General features: G+C 40.9%; 2 protein-coding genes across 6 annotated transcripts in view; one reads left to right on the top strand and one right to left on the bottom strand.

Annotated features, from left to right (window-relative positions):
- Positions 1 to 23,804, top strand: part of Atf7ip2 (activating transcription factor 7 interacting protein 2) — a 55,510-nt gene that overhangs the window by 7,113 nt on the left and 24,593 nt on the right. For 2 of the 5 annotated variants that reach the window (XM_031362322.1, XM_031362353.1), the window contains exons 3-7: positions 13,823 to 13,977; positions 16,422 to 16,540; positions 18,466 to 18,600; positions 20,148 to 20,243; positions 21,772 to 21,932. In XM_031362322.1, coding sequence (XP_031218182.1) covers positions 13,833 to 13,977; positions 16,422 to 16,540; positions 18,466 to 18,600; positions 20,148 to 20,243; positions 21,772 to 21,932 — 656 coding nt within the window. In that variant the 5' untranslated portion in view covers positions 13,823 to 13,832. The other 3 variants (XM_031362331.1, XM_031362346.1, XM_031362342.1) reach the window with 3 other exon arrangements.
- On the bottom strand, positions 2,977 to 4,177 carry LOC116086223 (putative HTLV-1-related endogenous sequence). Its single transcript, XM_031364581.1, has 2 exons — positions 3,702 to 4,177; positions 2,977 to 3,495 (listed from the first exon to the last, which is right to left on the bottom strand). Exons 1-2 carry the CDS (start codon positions 4,175 to 4,177, stop codon positions 3,309 to 3,311), a joined length of 663 nt encoding a protein of 220 aa, XP_031220441.1. The 3' UTR covers positions 2,977 to 3,308.

Here is a 23,804-nt window from a genome sequence, read left to right on the forward strand (position 1 = left end):
GGGGAGCAGAAGTATAAAGATGGATCTTTTAAAAATCTGGAGTTGGTTTGATTTTTCACCAGCACTTTTTTTTTAAGATTTATTTATCATACATAAGTACACTGTAGCTGTCTTCAGACACCCCAGAAGAGGACGTCAGATCTCATTACGGATGGTTGTGAGCCACCATGTTTTTGCTGGGATTTGAACTCGGGACCTTCGGAAGAGCAGTCAGTGCTCTTAACCGCTGAGCCCCGCTGAGCCATCTCTCCAGCCCCTCACCAGCACTTTTAACTACTGAAACTTCTCCAGATTCTCTCCCTTTTATGAGCTCGGAGAATATTGAAGACCTGTGGTTGAAACTGTATTTTAAGCTTAAAGAAGCTAATGCCTTTGAATATCTTGATATAGGTGATTCGGTGTACAAAACTTTCTACAAGTGGGGAGAAAAATTGGAAAATGATTTTGCTGGATGGGTTCACATCATTCCTATTCCTCTACCAACAATAGTCATAAAATGACAGTTACATTTGTATTTAGATTTTCAGAATTCTATCAGTCAATATTCCCCCAGAGAGTATTAGTGAGATAGCTCAGCGATTAAAGGCACTTACTTCAAAAACCTAGTTCCGCATCTTCATCTAAAGGCTGCAAACAGAATCTTGGCTTCCAGGCAGATAGGAGGAGGGTCTTAAAGTCCACACCCACAGTGACACACCTACTCCAACAGGGGTACATCTTCTAATAGTGCCACTCTCTGGGCCAAGTATATACAAACTATCACATTCCACTGCCGGCCCCCATAGGCTTATCTAAACCCATGAGTCTATGGGACCACACCTAAACATAACATAATGCAAAGTACATTTAGTCCAACTTCAAGGTCCCCATAGTCTATAGCAGTTTCAACAATGTTAAAAGTCCGAAGTTCAAAGTCTCTTCTGAGATTCATCTGATCACTTAACTGTAATCCCCAAAGCAAGACAGGAAACCAGCTGGGCAAACTCCAAACTCTGCATCTCCATGTCTGATGTCAAAAGAGGGCTTCAGATCTCCAACTCCTTTTTCATCTTTGTTGACTGCTTTCTCCTGGGCTGGTTCCACTCCCTGTTAGCAGCTTTCTTCAGCAGATAGCCCATGGCTCTGGCATCTCTAAAGTCTTGGAGTCTCCAATGTTACAGCTTCTTGTTTCAATGTCTGGAATCCACACATGATCTTCTGGGCTCCTCCAAAGGGCTTGGGTCACTTCTCCAGCTCTGCCCTCTGTAGCATTCTAGGCTCTGGTTGACTCTACTCCATTGCTGCTGCTATTCTTGGTAACCATCCATGTTACTGGTATCTTGAATACAATGGGGTCTTCCACTGCAACTAGGCTTCACCATTAGACTTTAGTAGTCTCTCTTTATGGTGCCAAGCCTCAAATCCTTCACATAGCTCCTTCAGTCCTGCACCATGAACTGCATCCGAGGCTGCCCCTTCACCAACGGCCTTCCATGGCCTCTCACAGTGCCAAGCCTCAGCTGCTCTTCATGACCCCTTTATGTCTTCAAAACAGCACCACCTGGGTGACTCTTACACATTACAAAGTCCAGCTGCAGCACAAGGCACAACATGGCCATGTCTGGACACAGCTTCTTTGTGTTCTCAGAAGACACTTCCCAGAAAATTTCACCTCAGTGATGCTGGTCTCTTCTTAATCGCCACTAATTTCTTAGCTTTAGCTAACCAACATCAATTGTCCCAGTAGTCCCTTCTATTCTGGACTCTTAAATCCACAGCCACATGGCCAAAGCTGCCAAGTTCTGCTTGCTGGGGCTGAAACATGCCCCCTCCACCCCTTGTTCTATTACATTATCACCAGCTTTCTGTTTTCCAACTCCTTCACTACCTAACTTTGCTCTGTAGACTGACTTTGAACTCGGAGAGCTGCATGCCTGTCTCCTAAGGTGTGGTCCACCAAGCCTAGATTTAAGCTTTTCTTTACCTAGAACCTGCTGTGTTCTAGGCTAGCCTTGAACTCAAGAGATCTGCCTGTTGTTGCCTCCTGGGCTTAAAGTCTTGTACTACCATGCCTGGACCTAAATTTAGCTGGGTGGGATTTGCCTCATGGCCACTACTCCCTCAATTCAGTTGAATTTCCTTGAACACAGGACTCAGCTTCATGTACTTCATTTTGCCCCTTTAATACTATATATTTTATATTTTTCTTTTCTAAGCTTGCAACACTTGTTCAAAATGTTCTTCAAGAGACTTAACCAGAAAACAAAGTCTCTGCTGGGCTTTTTTGATATTTCCTTTGTCAGTGTAATAATAGTAATAATAATAATAATAATAATAATAATAATAATAATAATAATAAATAATAATAAATGTCTTTAGCTTAGCCTCAGCTAGACTGTTCATACAATGGCAAAAATCAGCCACATTATTCACCAAAATACCACAAAACAGTCTCTAGGCCACATATTGAAATTCTCCACTGAACCCTCTTGGGCCAGGTCTGTGCAGTTCAAGTCAATCTCAGCAATCTCACCATATTCCTACTAGGATAGTTCATTAAGCCCAACTTAAAGCATTCCACTGCTTTCTAAATCCCAAGTCCCCAAATCCACATTCTTCCAAACAAAAGCATGGTCAGGCCTATCACAGCAGTACCCCAGTCCCTGGTACCAACTTCTGTCTTAGCTAGGTTTTACTGATGTGAACAGACGCCATGACCAAGTCAAGTTATAAAGGACAACATTTAATTGGGGCTAATGTACAGGTTCAGAAGTTCAGTCCATCATCATCAAGGCAGGAACATGGCAGCATCCAGGCAGGCATGGTGCAGGCAGAGCTGAGAGTTCTGCATCTTCACCTGAAGGCTGCTAGCAGAATACTGGCTTCCAGGCAGCTAGAAGTTCATACCCAGTCCAATAGGGCCACACCTTCTAATAGTGCCACTCCCTGGGCTGAGCACATATAAAACCATCACAAGGCTACATGTTAATGTAATGCGATTTTTATTAATTTATTTTGAGATTGGTGGGCCTGGTGTTCATCCAGGCTGGCTTTTAACCCACCCAGATCAGCCATTCCCTGCATCCTGCTTGCGGAGTTTGAAGTGAGCCATCTATAGCATGCAAATAAAGGACTTTCCCATACTGCCCTGTAGTGGGCTGTGTGTGAAGAAGACTGTGACAGCAGGCAAGTAGATTCCTCCAGCACCTCAGCAATTCCGCTTAGCCAGTCAAGGACATTTTGCAAACAGCCCCCATTTGCCTGTGAGACTTTCTGTCTCCAGAGCACATCTGGCTATAGTGATGAGAAACATTGTTCTTTATGGCTCCTCAGTCCCATCCCTGAACCGAGCTGTGGAAATAAAGGCTCCACAGATTGTCTGTGAAGGCTCCCTGAAGCAGCAGTTTTGAGTCCATTCTGGTATCTGGAATTCTCTGGCCAATCTCCATCCCGGGTTCCAAGGCAGACGAATTGTCACAGTTGGAATCTACAGCCCTTTTCCTCCGGAGCTTATTTCTGTAGAGAAGGTTTCATTAGTAATAATTACCCAAACACCATCAAAATCTTCGCGCCACGTCTCCCTCGCCCGCTCGCCCCACAGGCGCTCGGAGCGCCGGGCCTGAAGCTCCGGGTCGGGCGACTGAGGCGTGCCTTCAGTTTACTTTCTCCTCAGCCGCGCTGCTCCCCGCCCACTGCCACTGTGATTGGCTGAGCTCTCTGACCTTTGCGCTGTCATTGGCTGGCAAGCGACGGGGGCCGAGGGAGGGAGATTTAGTCTAGCCGCAGGCCAGCCGGGGGTCATTTTGTCTGGGGTCTCTGCTCTGGCTAAGGGCGGCTGAAGGCGGCTGAGGGCGGCCGAGGAGCGACGTCGCTCCAGGTACGTTGCGGCCGGCCGGCCGGCGATGGCTCCGACACCGAAGCGGTTGGCGGATGGCGGAGCCTCGGGCTGGCTTCGTGGCGGCGCTCGGCGCTGGGAGGCTGGATGAGGTGTTCCCCAGGTGCCCGGCCGGACTCTGACGGCCCTGGCCCGGGGGAGTGCAGGGGGGGAGTGCAGGGAGAGTGCCGGGGTAGCCGGAAGGGTCAGCCGGCCTCCGCCTGAGGCCGAGCCACCCGACCGGGCGGGGCTGGGGAACGGGCTTCTGCTGTTCGCTGCGCTCTCTCCCAGGTATCTCAGGGGAACCGATGGGTTGCGGCGCATCCCCAATGTCTGTGTCTGGTGATCAGGTACAGGGATGGGGTCGTTTTACTCTGGAAAAAAAATACAGCTCGCTGTCTTGAATTGTGTTAGGCGGACAGACAGCAGGGGGCGAGTAGCACCTTTGGACCAATTTGTTTATTAATAGGACTGGCTAGGCAGTAGTATGGAGTACCACCCTGCCCACACCCCATTAAGCCTGAGTAAGTCTAACTCTGTGGAACTTTTATACAACACCCGCTGGGCTACCCCCACTCCCCCCACCCCCACCCCCACCCCGCAGAGGAGCAGAAGAGCGGCCTGACCTGCTATTTGTTTTAGTATTATAAAGGCAAAGAGAAACTCTTAAAAGCAGCAGAGGGCAGGGAGCAAGCTAGCATTGTTTACAGAAGCAGACAGACAGCAGTCATGCTGTCAGGCACTTTGCATAACCTTATTATGGTCATGGACACATAGTATAGAAATTTATGGCTGGTCTACATGACCACTAACCAGTTTACCCAAGATAATTTTACCAGTTAAAATTTTTCTTAAGAATACGTTCACTAGTTGTTGTAACTATAGTTCAGTAGCCCACTACAGTGGGGACATACTGAATTGATGCTGAGCTCCTTTCAAGTAGAGGTTGATTTCTTTTTAATGGTGCCAAAAAACAAGGGAAAAAGTAGCAATTTCTTATTCTCATCTTTTTCCAATTTTGGCAAACAAGTTAATGTCTCAACAAAGAAAACAACAATGGTCTCTCTGCTTAAAAAACTGACTTTTGGGCGGTGGTGGTGTTCACCTTTAACCCCAGCACTTGGGAGGCAGAGGCAGGTGGATTTCTGAGTTCGAGGCCAGCCTGGTCTACAGAGTGAGTTCCAGGACAGCCAGGGCTATACAGAGAAACCCTGTCTCGAAAAAAACAAAACAACAACAAAAAAAACCCAAAAACTGACTTCCATCAGGCACGATTTAAATCCCAGCACTTCGAAAGCAGATGTGAAATGCAATGAGATGAAAGATTAATTGCATGCACAGAAGTTAAGTTTTGTAACTGTTGCCTTTTATTTTTGTTTATCCCTCAATATTCTTAGAAAAGATGAACCCAACGCCAAGTTAGTCTCCCAAACTTAGTACAGATGTAGATAGCTCTATTCTAAGATTAACTCCTACCTCAGCAGAAATATGTAAGCAGTACATCTTAAAAATATATTTAACAACTAATGCGGGCTGGAAAGATGGCTCAGCGGTTAAGAGCACTGACTACTCTTCCAGAGGTCCTGAGTTCAATTCCCAGCAACCACATGGTGGCTCACAACCATCTGTAATGGGATCTGATGCCCTCTTCTGATGGCTCTGAAGACAACTACAAATGCCTAGTATAAATGAGGCTGTGTATTCAATCCCCACAACACAAACACTCCCACCAAATCAGAGAGAGAAGATGATCAGATACAGTAAGTTTTGACTGTGAGTAATTACAGGTGTAATTGATGTTTGTGGTTCTAAATCTAGTCACCAGGTAAATAGAGCACTCACTTCTACATGTAATTTCCATTAATGTACTTCTCAGGCAGTACTGTGTTTAGTGCTGTTGTGAAAAAGGTTGATGAAGCCATGGTAAAAGATGCTGAGGACTGTTTTAGTATTCCATTTCTTTTTGCTCATATCATCCAAAAGTAGAAAAAAAAATGTTTTTTAATTGTGTGCCCTGTGTTGTGTGGCACTCTTTTAATCCTAGCACTTGGGAGATAGAAGCCAATCTGTTGAGTTCCTAGCAGGCCTAGTCTGCATATCAAGTTCCAGGCCAGCTGGGGATACATAATGAGACCTTGTCTTAAAAAGAAAAGAAAACAACCAAACCCCAATGCCCCACAAGTGGTGACTCATGCCTGTAAAACCAAGGCTTAATAGGTAGTTGTAGCTGGTCTGCTGCAAGTTCTAGGATAGTCGGGTATACATGAAATCTTGTCTCAAAAATAGAAGATACAGGAACAAAACAAATGAATTCCTCCATGCTACTCAGAAATAGCTATGCCTCCTTCCTGAGTGTTGATTGAAGATCAGCTCTTCTTTGGAGGTACAGTCTTATATATACCCCAAACTCATTATTAGCAATGATGTGGATGCGAAACCTACAGGTTTGTGAAGGGCCAAATGTATGAAAAATGAAGAGATACAGCTGAAATTGTAAGTAAAGAGATGTGAATGGTGATGTGCTTAAAATTATAGATTTATTGGCCAGATGTAATAACGTTCATCTTTAATCACAGCACCTAGGAGGTAGAGGATGTCAGATCTCTGAATTGCAGGATTTTTGATCATGCTGTGAACCCTGAGATTGTGTTATTTACTGAAAACAGAACAAAACAAAACAAAAACTATTTCTGGTTGTGCTGTGTTTCTTTAGTACAGACTTTTAATCCCAAATAATAAAGGTAAACTTAGTGTGTAAAAGGAAACAGCCCTGTTTGGAAGTGATGTCTAATTGAGTGACAGGCAAAGTGACAAATCAGAGAAAGATCTGACAGAATGAGCCAAAGAATGAGGAGCCAGAAGATTAGAGCAGATTGACATTGTTAGTTTGAGGCCAAGCAGAGCAAAAACTCAGAGGCATCTGAAAAATACAATATCTATTTAAGCTTTTATATTTTGCTAACAATTAGATTTTCTATGTACAGTAATCAAATATCCTGTAACAGGAGAAAACCAACTACTACAAGTTGTCCTATGATTTCTCGGACATGTCCTATGACTTCTTTTGGGGCATGATGCATACATACACTCAAACACTCACACGATTTTCTTCCTGCCATTGCCACACATACACACTAAATGAATAGTTAGGTAAATGCAATTTTAGGTGCTGAAGAGCTGGCTCAGTGGATAAGAGTACTCTTGTAGACCTGGATTTGGTTCCCAGTACCTACATGGTATTTTATAACCACCTGTTGTCCCAAGGGATCAACTCTAGTTCAGTGAATCTCATAATCTGGTCTCTTCTGATCTTTACAGGCACTATACACTGGGTCTGCTTCTGCCCTCAGGGTATCCAGGCACTGTTTTTACACTGGGCTGTACTGGAAGGAATGAAGCTTAGCCAAGAGTGTAGGTTAGCAGGATCTCTGTCCCAAGTAGGGGAGATATGGCCTTCTCCAGAGACAGTTTTCAGTGAAATAGCTCTTTTTATTGGGTTTGCACAAGATCTGTATAAACCTTGGGGGGTGGGTAGGGGTCTTGAGGGTGAGTGTACATCATTGGCTGGGACTGAGGTATTGGGAATGCTTCATTTGCATGAAGAGGAATTCTGTCCTTATAGGAATAGAAGAAGTTTAACCTGTAATTTGGTCATTAGGCTATATGACTACCTCAAGGGTGGCAGAGGTGGGGGTTGTAAGGCTTACATGTGCGTGGACATGCAGGCCCAGAACAAGGAGGAAACAGTCCTACTCCTGCCAGTCTCAGGTTGAGATTTTCAAGGTTTGGACATGCTTTGACCTCACTCTTGCTCCCAACTGGCTCCCCAGGTCACACAGCTTTCTGGCCTCACAGTGTACATATATATACTCAGATATACACACATAGTTTCCATATTTAGTATTTAAATTTACAATTTAAATATTTAATATAAAATTAAAATAGGTACACATTTCACTTTATTCATAGCTAGAAGTTCATGAATAGCACAGTTAAGAAAATTAATCTCATTGGGCCATATATGTACATATACCACATAATATATGACAAAAACCTTTTCTGGGGAGACAAACACTCAGATCTACTCAACCCAGATAGGGAACCCATGACAGGCCAAATTATGAATACCACCAAAGTCCAATTTGTTTTATTGGGAACCAGTGAGTTTTATTGGGGTTACTTAAAGGAATATGGGTTCCGGATTACTTATAGTAGTAGAAAGGTCTCAAAGATGGCTGAATCACCAAAGTCCACTCCAACATAGGTGGCAGCTCACATAGCTGGAAACCTGGAACACACTGTACATATCCTGTAAGCAGTGCAATGGGTCTACAAATGCAATTTGTGTGTGTGTATGTATGTGTATTGTTTTGTTTTGAGGCAGGGTTTCACTGTGTCATCCTGACTGTCTTGGAACTCTCTTTGAAGACCAGGCTAACCTTGAATGGACTCACAGAGATCCATCTGCCTCTGCCTCCTGAGTGCTGGGATTAAAGTCATACACTGCCACCTCCACCTGGCTTACCAATTGCCTTTAAAAGGAGAGAGTTTAACTTGAATACTGTTGAAGAGGGTCCATGCTTGAAAATAACCTACTAGGAAAATATTTCTTCAGAATGTGACAACAAAGAACACTGAGGCCACTACAGATTTGGTACAAAAGGGCAAGGCTACATTTCATAGTGGCAGCAGAATGTGACTGTGTTGCCCACATGACACTGGTTTTGCAGGTATGGAAGATGTAAGAGTGCAGGGGTCATGGAGTCTTGTGGCAAGGTTACTGAAAGTAACTTGTTTGGTTTTATTGTTTTGTTTTACAGTAACTCACAATTAAGAGACTGCCTTGAGCTGGGCATGGTGGTATAGCAGAGGCAAGTAGATCTCAAGGCCAGACTAGTCAATGTAGTGAGTTCCATCCTGGTCAGGGCCGAATAGTAAGACTCTGGCTCAAACAAACAAAAGATCGTTGGCTTTAATCTCAGAAGAAATTGGGACTTTTGAACAGTGTTTGGACTGTTAAAGACTATGGAATATTTTTTTTTGTTGTTGTTTTTGGTTTTTTTAGGTTTTTTTTTTTTTAAGGTATTTTTGAGACAGGGTTTCTCTGTGTAGCCTTGGCTGTCCTGGAACTCACTCTGTAGACCAGGCTGGCCTCGAACTCAGAAATCCACCTGCCTCTGCCTCCCAATTGCTGGGATTAAAGGCATGTGCTACCACCACCTGGTGCAGACTATGGAATTTTTAACTATATTCTACATTATGAAATGACCATATATCTATGGGCCAGGGAATGAATGTTGTTTAAAGTGTGAAATGTCCCTTATAGGAGTGATTCTCAACTGTCACAATGCTGTGACCCTTTAATACAGTTCCTCATATTGTAGTGACCTCCCCCAGCCAAAAAATTATTTTCCTTATTACTTCATAACTGTAATTTTCCTACTGTTTTGCATCGTATGAATCTGTGGTTTAGGGAACCCCTGTCTCCACCCACAGATAGAGAACCATTTGACTTATAAGCTCATCTATTTAAATACTTGGTCCCCACCCACTGGCTCTGTTTTGTAGGGTTGCAAATCTTTTAGCAGATAGTCTTGTAGGATTAACCAGAGTCTCGGAGAATGAACCTTGAGGTTTATAGCTCAACTCAACTTCTGTCTGCTCTATGTTTTCTAAATGTGGGCCAGTGTGACCAGCTATTTTACCCTCCTACTTCCATGCCCTCTTCATCACAATCTGCTGCATCCCTCAAAACTGTAAGTCAAAATAGCCCTGCCTTCTTTTAAATAGTTTCTTGTTAGATCTTGACTACAGCAACAAAAAAGTAACTAATTCAGACTCATTACTAAGTAAGGCAAGAATGAAGGGATATCAGACACACAAATGGTATGCAGACATACATTTATTTAGGCAAAACACAAAAGTAAAATTTTTAAAAAAAAGTATTCCAAAGAAATAACTACAATTGTGTGATATGCTGTTACATGAAATAGAAAAATTCCCAAAGAGACACGAATTACTAAAATTGACTGAAAAAAGAAAACTTGCATTGGGCTCTAACAATAGATAAGATTGAGTTAGGAAAGCCCCAAGTCAAATTATTTCACTGAAAATTTTTACTATATCTTTTTCTTCTTTTAAAGGGGACTGATTGTATATGAGGTCATTAAGTTGTGTAAACTTTGGGTCAGTTTGGTATGTGATATTTATTTATTTGCAAGGTGTCTCAGTTACACACACACTTCTCTTTCTTGGGCAGGTCCTACTCCTTTTGTGAAGCTTTCCTTGGCAGATAGCTCATGGCTGTGACACCTTAATATCCTATAGTCTCCAGTACAATTCATGGTTTCCTTTCATAGCTTCACAAAATGGCCCCTTAAGGCCTCCATGTAGGGACTCCTTTGCCAAATGTCTGGCCTCAGTGATTCTCTTTAGCAGCAAAGGAAGATTCCCAACCTCACACTCTGCTTGTCTCCTGTTTCCTTCATGATTCTAAATACAGAACCATATGGCCAAAACTGCAAACCAAGTTCAACTGCCTGCTTGAGATGAATCATTACTCCATTACTGTACATAATCTTTGTGTTTGTTGTTTCTTTTTAGGAGCAAAAAACCCCTCAGGACTTTTCCTTTTACAAGCTGCAGGACAGCACGCCTGCAGTGGTAGTGCATGCCTTTAATCCCAGCACTTGGGAGGCAGAGGCAGGCGGATTTCTGAGTTCCTGGTCTACAGAGTGAGTTCCAGGACAGCCAGGGATACACAGAGAAACCCTGTCTCGAAAATACAAAAACAAAAACAAACAAGTTGCAGGATTAGCAGTGTAGGGTCTTGCCCTGAAGGAGGCACACTCCCTTTATTCTATTTCACAACAGGTCTAAATCTCTTTCAACATAACTCTTAGCTCCAAAATTGAATTCTCTGGCACTCTTTTTGATTCACATGGTACATTTTGTATTTCCTTCTTTATTCAAACAGTACATTTTTAAATTTCTTCTTGCCTGGATGTACCTTTTCATTGTAAACCTGCCTAAAAGTGATGATGAATAACCACTCAATAGTTATTATTAGGCTATCTTGAAATTTCCTCTGCCAAGGAAGCTAGTACAGAGCTTTATAATTTGGCCTCAGGAAGATTCTTAGGACATGGACAAAAAGCAGCTTCATTCTTTTTGTTTTGTTTTGTTTTGTTTTTGTTTGTTTTGTTTTGTTTTGTTTTTTCGAGACAGGGTTTCTCAGTGTAGCCCTGGCTGTCCTGGAACTCACTCTGTATACCAGGCTGGCCTCGAACTCAGAAATCCACCTGCCTCTGCCTCCCAAGCGCTGGGGTTAAAGGTGTGCGCTACCACCGCCCAGCGCAGCTTCATTCTTTACCAAAGTCTAAGCATAGTCTCTGGCCCAGTGGCTAATATTGTTCCCCTCAGAAACCTCAACATATGAACCTCCAGTAGTCCACATTGCTCTTAGCATTACTTTCTTCCAAGTCCCTACTAGTATAGTCTATTAAGCCCCATTTACAGCATTTACTTGAATTCTTAGTCCAAAGTCCTCCAAAGAGCAGCATGATCAGGCCTGTATCATCAATACCCCACTCCTGGTAACAATTTTTCTTAGATTTCTATTGCTATGATAAGATACCATAAGCAGGGCAATTTGTAAAAGTGTTTATTTGGAGCTTATTGTTACAGAGGCTTGAGTCAATGATCACTGTGGAGTGTGGAAGCATGCAAGCAGCCATTGCACTGGAAAAGGCAGAGAGAACTAATTTGGAATGTCTTGGACTTTTGAAAGTTCAACCCATCTCCAGTGATAATCCTCCTCCAATAAGGCTACTCAATCTATGCAAAACTTTCCCTTAGCTGGGGACCAAGTATTCAAACATGAGCCTATGGGGGCCATTCTTATTCAAACCACATTGGTGTTTTTGCTGGGGGTTCATGTTTATAACCCCAGTACTAGAGAAAGGAGATAGGAGGATCCCAAAATTCTCTCAACCAGTCTAGCCTGTTAGTTTCTCCTGTAGCTAAGATGTCTATCAGTCTGTGTGATTCCTCATTTCACCCTGCCACTAGGGTGGCAACACCACTGGGCAGTTGAAAATGTCGAGACACGGGCTGGAGAGATGGCTCAGTGGTTAAGAGCCCGACTGTTCTTCCGAAGGTCCTGAGTTCAAATCCCAGCAACCACATGGTGGTTCCCAACCATCCGTAACGAGATCTAATGCCCTCTTCTGGAGTGTCTGAAGACAGCTACAACGTACTTACATATAATAAATAAATAAATCTTTAAAAAAAAAAAAAAAAAGAAAATGTAGAGACACACTAGGCTCTGTTTACCCTGTGCCACAGCAGTAGGGTGCTAGGCTTTAGGGAATCAACTGATACACCACTCGGGGGTGAGAAAACGCAGCCTAAGATGTAGGAGGCTGAAACTGGGGTTCCCTGATTCATGGGAATCTCATTGCCTCTGGAAAATCACATAGAGGAGTCAGGGATGGAGGGTGGGGGTGCCTGGGCCTGTGATGAAGAGCCTGAGCCAGAGGCTCCCAAACTCCTGGACATCCAGACACTGTAAGGTCTAGGGGACCTGGGAATGGAACTTGGGCCCTGGGTGAGGACAAACCTGGGGTTGGGGGGCTGGGGGCTCTGGTTTAGCTCATTGTCAATTGTCCTTAGCTTAGCAGCAGTTGTCTAGGAGTGCAGAGGGGCCTTCTGTGGGAGGCTTAGATGGCTCAGTTCTGTAGACCAAGGCCTTCTCCATGCTCACCATGGCAGTTTTAGATGAAAGAGACAATCCTTTGTTCCAAACTGTTTATTGATTGTTCATTGTGGAAAATGGGTGCATACTACCTCCTGGAGTGGACCAGAGATTAAATACCTTTTACAGGAAGGAATGTCTGGGAAGGGAAGCTTATTGGCTAAACCTTCAGGGTTTCTAGATACCTCATTAGCATGGAGAACTCTGTTCTGGGCTATGTGGGAAGTATGGCACTTGTTACAGGCCAGGAATCTAGTAGGTAGAGGGAGCTGCCTACTGTCTTAGCTGGGTGCCTGGGTGCTGGGGACTCTCAACCAGCTCAACCTACCAAGTTTCCTGGCATGGCCCACTGTCCCACAAATCTGGTGTCAACATGTCTACCTGTTTTGTGCCTGAGGTTTCTTACCTACTGGGGAGCTAAGTTAAACAGGTCCACTGTTTAATGCTTTCTTCTTTATCAACTTACTCCATGTACTTGATTTTTAGTGAATATATGGACACACTCTTTTTTTAATGTTTATTTTATGTATGTGAGTACACTGTTGCTATCTCCAGACACACCAGAAGAGGACATCAAATCCCATTACAGATGATTGTGAGCCACCATATGGTTGCTGGGAATTGAACTCAGGACCTCTGGAAGATCAGTCAGTGATCTTAACTGCTGAGCCATCTCTCTAACCCCAATGGACACACTTTTATTGTTACATTTATTTTTACCTTAGAGCTTTCTACAGGAATAAGATTTGCCCATTTCAAAGAGATAACTATGTAGTCTGGTTTTCTTCCAAAAACTTTTATCATGTGACCCATCTAATGTTGTTTTGCTATTGGTTTTAAGGTAAGGTATGGGGTAAGGATTAAAGTATGTCCCCTCCATACCTATATAGGAAGACTGAATCCTGTATTAATACTGCTATTAATCTCTTTCTCTTTTGTCCAGATAACACTTTTGAAACAAGTCAAATGGTTGTATGTGAGGTTTATTCTGGTTTTGATCCTGTTCTATTGGTACCACTGTCTTCATTATAGTATGGCTAGTTTAAAATCTTAGAACTATTTCTGTCAAGAATATAACTTCCAAATAGAAATAAATATGGAGAGATAGTCTCGGTATTATTTTAATATTACAATAACTATTTCACTGGGAAATGTACTTAAATCTTGGATTTTTTTGAGGCAAAGTATCATATTATATATATCTTAAATTCTAGAATATGAAATATGGAAAGTCCAGACAGAAAAAGACAGAAGGTTTTAAAGGCCAAGAAAACAATGCCTACAAGTTGCCGGAAGCAGTTGGAGATCCTGAGCATGTCAATGAATGTTGAAGCTCCACAAACAACAGTTGGAACTAATATTCCAAATGGTAATTAGAGTTTAAATCCTGGGTTTATAGCTAGCAAGTATACTCCTTCTGAACATGTTGATTCCTCATTGAAACTCTTTGAAAATTCAATATTTTCACAGAAAAGTATAACATTTTCCCAGAATTTAATTAACTAGAAGTTGTTTCAGAAACATCAGGAAACACTGATTTACACAGGTTGTGTGTCCTTACACAAAGCCAAGGACAGCTGTTGGCTCCTCCAGCAAATACTCTACACAAGAGGCAGCAGAGTTGCAGAACATCTCTGAAACTCACTTGAAACAGGAGTTGAATGTGTCCAGATCTTTATCTGGACATGAAGAGAATTATAACTTTATACTAGAAAGTTGGTGGCCATCTGCTAAATTGAGTATTCAGAATACTTTGGATAACAAGAGAATCAACAAAATAGTTTCCAATTTAGAAGCAAATGCTACTTCAGAGTCTCATGATAAAAGTAAAAGCTATGTTTTAAGTTCAGACTCTTGAGAAAGCACCTAACTTGATGAATTCAGTCTGCTCTGTGCTGGTGCCATTTTGAAAACTGAAGAATGTAGTGGGATCTGTTACTGTGGCGTTTTAAATTGTGAACACATGCATACTCAATGTGGTAATTCTTACTTGGCCTTGATAGGAATAACAGTAAGTGTATGCCTCTGTGTCCTTTGGAGAAATTCAAAGAGTCACTTTCCTTAGGAGGATTTTAAAGTCTCAAACATACAAAAAAAAGGGTATATATAGATAGGACAAAAAGTAAATGATGGCTGTGTTTTCAAACTTTTGCTTGTGAACTTTTGTTGATTCTGAGATGGAAAGGTATGTTGTTAAAGCAGAAATTTATGGCTAGTCACTGTAATTATTGTCTTTATTCCCATTGATAGAGTGGGCAACAGGCAGGACCAAATACTGTTGGAAAGAGCTGTTTTCAGAGCCTGGGGTTGTGTGTACCTCAGTTGACAGAGTGCTTGCTTATTGTATATGAAACTCTGGGTTCAGTCCCCAGCACCACATAAATTGGACATTGTGGTACATGCCTGTAATCCTGAGCACTAAAGAGGTAGAGACAGAAGGATCAGAAGTTTAAGGTCATCCTCAGCTACATAGCAAATTTGAGGCCAGACTGGTCTACATGAAACAACAACAAACCTTCCTATTGTGTGGGCAGGTTATAACCAAAGAAAAAGAAGTGAAATTTTATTAGAAATAGGATATTTATGTTGGTTGACTAAAATGCTGACTTTGATTTCTGACACAGCATAAGAGGAAGAGGGTTGAAAGTAAATCATCTCTCTTCTACCTTCATGGGTGTTTGCTGGGATCCAATGAGTTTAATTAGTGTGCCTACAGGAACGTGGGTATATTACTAGTGGATACACTACTAAATTAAATGACTCCCCTCTTTCAGCAAACAATATATGTCCCCCTGGAGAACAGGCACATTAAATTGTTCATGAATCTATTTCTTTCCATAGGATTAATTTATAGATCATATACCAAATAAGAGATGATAGATGCAGTTAATTCATGTGTCTCTGCATATGCTCAACTACAAAGAGCTACCAGAAGAGAAACCAAGTAATTAAAAAAGGAAGTTCTGGAGTTATAAAATAACAAAATAAATTTTATTAGAAATAGGATATTTATGTTGGTTGACTAAAATGCTGATTAGGGCCAGCAGATAAAGGTACACATTCAAAGCCTGGTGACCTAAGTTTAATACCAGGAACTCACATAAAGGTGGAAGGAAAGAACTGACTTCACAAAGATGTCTCCGACCTCCACACTTAATGTGATGGCGTGTTCACAAACATCTATTATGTACTATGTACACATGCACACACTAAAGTAACGGATTCCTTAAATGCCTATATCTAGAAAGGTTTAAATTATACAACTCATTTAGGGTTTTGTTTTGAGATTTTAGTTTGTTTTGTTTTTATATTTTGGTTATATATTTGGCAGGTTTTTTTTTTTCATGTGTTTTGTTTTGGTGAGACAAGGCCTCATTATACTGCTCAGTCTGGCCTTGATTCTTGATCCTCTTACTATCTCCCAAATGTTGTAATTCGAACTGTGTGCCACCTTGTCCAGTAGATATCCTGTAAAACAAGACTGAAAGGGTTTATATCTGAGACCAGAATCCTAACAAAGATTTCTTTGTTAAAGAACATTTTTATGGAAAAACTTTTATGCAGTTACTTTTTTTTTTAAGGTAGATTCTCACTATGTCTGACCCTAAACCCACAGAGATCTACCTGCCTCTACCTCTTGAGTGCTGGGATTAAAGTCATGCACCACAGTGCCCAGCTTAAGTATGAATTTAAAAAACAATTTAAATACTGCTGTTGTCACATTTTAGTTTTTCACTTGATTATACTCCCTAAATTATTTATTTCCTTCTTAGGAAGGAATATTTTTATCTATAAACTTTTTCTCTCTTCAAGGCCATAATCCGAAGATGTTTTCAGAAAACAAAGAAAATGTTAAGGTCATGAAAACTTCAGAGCAAATTAATGAAAATGCTTGTGAGGCTCTGGAAAGGCATACAGCACTGCTAGAACAGGTAATGTTTGGCTTAAAATATTCGCCTTAGGAACTTATGATTAGTAAAAAATGTTGAAAAGGCTAGAGAGATAGCAGCAGTTAAGAGCACTTGCTACTTTTGCAGAGGACCTGAGGTCAGTTCCCAGCACCCATGTCTGGTAGCTCATAGCGTGTACACCTCAGCACCCACCCACTCACTCCCCATGGGATGTCTTAGGGTTGTTGTTGTGATGAAACACCATGACCAGAAGCAGCACCTGCAGTAAAGAATTTATTTTGCTTCTACCTCAGTATCACAATAAGGCACTGGGGAAAGAAGTCAGAGTAGGGACCAGGAGCTGATGCAGAGGCCATGGGAGAAGGCTGTTTACTGGTTTGCTTCCTATGGCTTGCTCAGCCTGCTTTCTTTTAGAACCTAAAACTACCAGCGCAGGAATGGCACCACCCACAGTGGACTAGGCCCTCACCAGTCAATCACTAATTAAGAAAATCCCATAATGGCTTCTACAGCCCAATCTTGTGGAGACATTTTCTCAATTGTGTTTCCCTCCTCAGATGATTCTAGTTAGCTATATCAAGTTGACATAATACTAGCTAGGACATAATTCAGACAAAACCAATAAGAGATAAATGATTTACATTACCAATATATTTCTATTTTTTGGAATGATTCTAGTCCAAGTAATATACTAAATTACATGTCTGTAAATGTCTCATAGAAAGAGGTGGAGTTTTTATTTAATAGGCTGCCAAATGTATAAGTCAAACCTTGAGCTTTACTTACAGTCCAACATTCTGTATTGGTCATGGGGTTTTTTGATCAGCAGCAATAGCTGTTTATTGATTGTCTTACAATTGTTTACTATTTCATAGACTCAGACAACCTTGTAGTCCATTTTGGAGTCTTGATATATTGAAGTTACGTACCTCCTCTTCCAAACTAACTTAGGCAAACTGCTTTTTAACACTGTTGAATCTGATTCTTGTCTTCGTTTATGCCCAATTATGTGTTTCTATGTGGCCTATCTGTCTGATCAACTATGAAATGAAGTATAACTTCAGAGGCTAGGCATAGTAATACATTCCTTTAATCCTCAGCACTTGAGAGAGGCAGAGGTAGGCAGCTTTCTGAGTTTGAGGCCAGACATGTCTCTAGAGTGACTTCCAGGACAGCCAGGCAGGCCTATACAGAGAAACCCTGTTTCACAGAAATAAAACAAAACAAAAACAAACAAAAAAAGGCCAGGAGTAGGTGGGTAGGTATAATCTTCAATTCTAGTGGAATAGCTATATTCTGGTTCTGTTTTGGTGAGTCTGATTGTTATTTGTGTGATTAATGTATATTATTGGAAATAGTAGTCAACTGGAACTATATGAATTGAAGTCAGCATTTTGAAGATGAATTTAATTTTTAACATGTTTATGTGCTAAATATTAGATGTGCTGTGCAAAATTTAATAACAATTTTTATAAAACTTACTGGTATAGTAATGTATAGTAATTTTTCATTATAAAACATCAGGAAAGAGTAAAGCAACTTTTAAGCAATAGAAAATCAGCTGGATATGGGACACACCTATGGTCTAGCACCTGTGAGGCAAAGGCAGATGGGTCTTTCTGCGGTTGAGGCTAGTCTGCCTACTACAGACTAACTGGGTCTACATAGTGAAAAAGTTTTATCTCAAAAAAGTAGGAGTGACCTGGAGAGATGGCTCAGTAGTTAAGAACACTGACTTTTCTTCTAGAGGACCCTCAAGTTCCAGCACCCACATGCTACCTCATGATTATCTGTTAGCTCCTGTTCCAGGGGAATCTGATGCCCTCTTCTCGCCTCTGCAGTGTAGCATATGCATATATGTACACAAAACATAAAAATAAAAAGGAGTAAGTGAAGTTGTTTTAAAATTTGAGAATTGTGTATTTTGGCTTTTATTTAAATTCTAGGTTAAACATTGGATTCGACAGGAGATCTGCATGGTAAACTGTAATTTATTTGACAAAAAACTGAATGAATTGAATGAACGAATTGGGAAGACCCAGTGCAGGAGTAAGCATGAAGCAATCGCTGGTGAACTTTTTGTAAGTTTCTAATTTCATTTTCTTCCTTTTAATATGTGTAGAATGTAGATATATGCTGTATGTGGGGAAAGGAAGGTAATGAGATAGTAGTTCTCAACTTTCCTCATGCTGCAGCCCTTCAGTACAGTCCATCATATTGTAGTGACTCCCAACCATGAAGTTACTGTTATAGTGCCGTAACCCACAGATTGAGAACCACTTCAATAAAAGAAGACCAACTAGTTTAAGATTTGAGAAATAGTCTTAGTTCTAATAGGCATTCTGTATTCATTGAGGATTATCTGCGGTATGTAAGCATTTTCTTTTCCATTCTGATATGTGCCTTATTAGAACTTACATAATTTATTTTATGATCTTTCAAACTCTCTGCCTTTTTTTTTTTTAAAGATTTCTAGGATTTTTGATCTGACATTTTTGACCAACATCAATTTTATTGCAGACAAATTAAGTTTCCTGCTTTGTTTTTTGAGGTTGGATCTGCCTATATGTAGTCTAGGATAACTTTGAACTCTATATCATTCTGCTTTAGTTCCCTTAATCTTGGAATTGCAACCATGTGCCATCAGAACAAGTCCCTTCCATTCTTAACTATTTTATGTAGCCAATTGTCACTTACCAGTTTTCTACATTTTGGGTTCTGTGTCTATACTTACTAACTTGCAGACTGCATCCTTTTAATGTGATGGATTCTCATTACATAACCCCAACTACCTCACCATCCTGGAATTCACTATGTAGATTAGGCTGGCCTCTAATTCTCAGAGACTTGCCTGTCACTGCCTCCTTAATGCAGAAATTAAAGGCATGCACCAATATAGACAGACTGAAAATATTCAGGAGAAAAGGGTTTGTATTGAATATATACCCTCTTTTTGTCTGGTCATTATTCCCTGAACAGTACAGTGTAACAACTCTGTAGTAACATTCCTGTTGTATTAGCCACTGTAAGTAAGGGTAATTTTAAGTGCACAAGAGGATGTGTGTATGGTTTTAACATATGCAGATTTTTGTATTTATAGGACCTGGAACTATTCCTCCAAGGATAGCAAATGATGATGACGGTATAAGAATTTATCATTGGGGCTGGTGATATAGCTAAGTTGTAGTGCTAGCATAGCTAATAGTAAGTCCTGAGTTTGATCCCCAACAAACATAAACAGGGTATGCTGATGTACAACTCCACTACCCAGAGATAGAGGCAGGAAAACTAGGAATTCAAAGACATCTTTGGTTACAAAGGGGCCACCCTATCAAGGCCACCCTGAAATACATAAGACCATACCTACTAATAATAAGTAAATACATAAATAAATAAATGCATTTAAAGAGTAAAGATACTAGCTAAGAGGATGGAAGAATAGAAGTCATTCCCTGCTAGGGGGTCATCAGAGTCTAGAATCATGAAAAGTAATGAAGTAAAAGAAGACCTTTTCATTTATTTGTGTAGATGCCTGCATTTCAAAGACTACTTGGTCAAGTAATTGTTGTCATTCTTTTGTAGTATTTGGTACCCTGGCTTGTTATTCACTTAGTTTTCTTTCTTCTAGGTAAAAATAAGAAGACTTCAAAGACGTATCAAAGTATTATCGTCTCAAAGAAATTGTTTGGAACCAAACACATTACCCAGTAATACAGTCTGTAAGGTTCGTATAAATACGTAGTCTGCTTGGCTTGTTGGATCATAAGATGTGAATATACTTCCAGATGAGGACAGAAAGCTTGGATAGAATGTTGGCTTCTTGTTTTTTAAACTTAAATGTGAAAAAAATACAGAAGTGGTACTGGAGGGACTGTGTGATGAAAAGGAGCCAGGACTTGATGATCGGGGAAATTCTCAGCACATCCAGAGCACAACTTTAAAATTAGGTTTGTGAACAGAAAAACAGCTCTGGGGTACAAGGATATGTACAGCCAGTACCTTTTGGTAGTCCATGGAGGAACCAAAAGTCATGGTATTTGCCACTTTTTCCCTTTATAGTCACTCTATTTATGTTAGTATGTCATCCTGGCTGCCTCTGAGCTGTAGTTTGAATAACAACTTCTTTAATGGCCTTTGTGTGCTCTTCTGCTTTGCTTCATCCTTTGGGCTCCACCCGGTCACCTGTGGTCATCATGCAAGTGCTGCCTCAGTCATCACTGCGGTTAGCCTGTGTTCACCATCACAGAGGGGATTGGCCTGCTGGCTCTCTGGTGTGGTGCTCAGTGCTGTTGCTGCTTCAGTAGTCTACATCCTGCTACTGGCTTACTACGTGTGGGAAGATGGCAATATTGTCGTTGATGTAGATTTGGTTGGCTGCTTATCTTGGGTGGAGTTCTGGGGGTTGCTCCATTGGACTATGCTTGCTATTGTTGCTGAAGCCAGTTACATTTCCTCTGCGCCAAGTGTTGACCAGGCTACCACTATGGTTTATGAAATGGAATATTTGACTTTTCTGGTATTGGGGTTGGGTCAGCACCACCACTATGTATTAGAAACAAGGGATGGATAGATGTATGCCATCCTTATAATCTAGTATGGATGTGTAGAGAGTACTCACTATGGTCATGAGGTCTGTATCTAGTTTTCCTTTTTCATTAAACTTTCCAGCTGCTTTATGCTTACCCATTGAATTATTTACAAGGCTGTAAAGTTGTAGTTAGAGTAGAGAAGAGGAAGAAAATGGATCCATGTTACCTTGTCCTGGAAGTGAAAGGACATCAGTGACCTGCTTCACCTCCCTGTGCTGCTTGAGCATATTCATATATAACATCAGTTTACTTAGTATAATAGCACTTCAGGGTTCTGCCTAAATGTGTCTACCTTAGTGTTCATACCACCCCTTAGAAAGGACCATGTTCATTCTCAGCTGAGGCATGGAGTCAACTTGAACTTCAAGGCTTAAATACGACAATTGGAAGTTAAAAAAAATCACTCTTTTTATTTTATTTTTTAAACTTAGACTACTAGAAATAAGATGTTGTATAAGTATCTCAGTATTTGTTTGCCCTGTTTTCAAAGTCTAGGTTTGTAATGTCATTGTTAATTCCTTGATTCATTTTGGCAGAGAAATCACCTTTATGGTCATCAGCCATTGAATTACATACCATTTAGTATTTAACAGATATATTCAAGACTCTTCCATGTGAAATTTTACCTTCCACTCACCTGCTTTTCCCTCATCCATTTAACAGGTTACAGATTCAGAGGCTGTGAATTTGAATGTGACCCAAAAGTCAGTTAAGAGTCGAAGTAAAGGAATGTCTTCTATGAACCATTCCCCTTTAAGCTCTTCAGAAAAAGCAAGTAGAAAGATTAATTTGCCATCAGCTTGTGTTGAGTTTGCTTCTGAAAGGTGGGCATTTCTATAAAAATACATAAAGAAAGTTATTTATCTAAATATATGTTTATAATTACATAAGTTAAATATAAAATAGCTTAAAATGTCACATTCACATCAACAATCTGAAGGAATTCAATTGATTCTCTGACCTTCTGTTTTGTTTTACTCACACTTGGGTCTTGAACTGATCAGGTGATGGGTCATTATGCCGCTTCCTACCTTTGTCACAATGGTTAATGGGTCACGTTTTGAAAGTATTATTATGATAACATCCAAATGGGGTACACTTAATTTTTTAATTGTATCATAAATCATAATATCTTAATTATATCATAAAGCACTGGTCTAGCCTGAGGCATTGGGACTGGTCAACAAGAGTGTCCTTAGAAGCAAAGAAGCATGCTTGCTGGTTTGGGCTTACATCAATGCTGTTCTAAAGGGTGTAGCAGAACATATTGATAAAGTCCTTTGTTTTTATTTCTTTGAGACAGGGTCTGTGTTACCCTAATTCATCTGGTATTTGGAACTTAACATAGTTTTGACTTTTCTAGAGCTACTCTAGTAATCCCATGTTACTTAGTCCTGCATTTTCATTTATCTTTATTATTTTTTAATTTTATGTATATGTATGTATGTGTATAATTATGTGCACATAAATGCAGTTCAGTGGAGAATGTCAGATCTCCTTGGAGCTGGAATTCCAGGTAGTTGTGAACCACCCAACATGAGTGTCGGGAATAGAATTCTTAACCTCTGAGCTCTCTCTCCAGCCCCTTTTTTAATGAAGCATTTTTATTGGTTTTTTGGTTTTGTTTTTTTCTTGGTTTTTCAAGACAGGGTTTCTCTGTATTGCCCAGGCTGTCCTGGAACTCACTCTGTAGACCAGGCTAGCCTTGAACTCAGAAATCTGCCTGCCTCTGTCTCCCAAGTGCTGGGATTAAAGGCATGTGCCAGCATTGCCTGACATTTTTATTGTTTTTAAATATGTGTTGAGACATGTGTTTTGTTGTTGAGGAAACTGTGAAGAAGGCATTAAATTGATAAAAGCAGGAGCCATCAGTCAGTGAGTCTGTTGCTATCACTTGTTAACAGCATGTTCTGAAGTGTGACACTGAAGTTTTGTCACTAAACTGTGACAAAAAGGAAAGCCAGTGCTGGTGATACAAGTGTCTTAGTCAGGGTTTCTATTCTTGCACAAACATCATGACCAAGAAGCAAGTTGGGGAGGAAAGGGTTTATTTGGCTTAATTCCACATTGCTGTTGATCACCAAAGGAAGTCTGGACTGGAACTCAAGCAGGTCAGGAAGCAAGAGCTGATGCAGAGGTCATGGAGGGATGTTCCTTCCTGGCTTGCTCAGCCTGCTCTCTTATAGAACCCAAGACTTCCAGCCCAGAGATGGCACCACCCACAAGGGGCCCTACCCTTTGATCACTAATTGAGAAAATGCCTTACAGATGGATTTCAAGGAGGCATTTCCTCAAGGGAGGCTCCTTTCTCTGTGATAACTCTCACTTGTGTCAAGTTGACACACAAAACCGGCCAGTACAATTGACCCCTTGTCAACTTGACACACAAAACACATCACTATTAAGCCTCAACCCTTACTTTTCTTTCTTTCTTTCTTTTTCTTTGTTTTTTTTTGTTTTGTTTTGTTTTTGTTTTTTTGGTTTTTTTTTTGTTTTTCAAGACAGGGTTTCTCTGTGTAGCCCTGGCTGTCCTGGAGCTCACTCTGTAGACCAGGCCTCAAACTTAGAAATCCGCCTGCCTCTGCCTCCCAAGTGCTGGAATTATCAGCGTGCGCCACCACTGCCCGGCAACCCTTACTTTCTTATTCATCCCCAAGATGTAAAGTCCCACAGTCTTTACATATTAAAAGTTCAAT

Source organism: Mastomys coucha, unplaced genomic scaffold (assembly GCF_008632895.1).
Source record: "Mastomys coucha isolate ucsf_1 unplaced genomic scaffold, UCSF_Mcou_1 pScaffold12, whole genome shotgun sequence".
Lineage (NCBI taxonomy): Eukaryota > Metazoa > Chordata > Mammalia > Rodentia > Muridae > Mastomys > Mastomys coucha.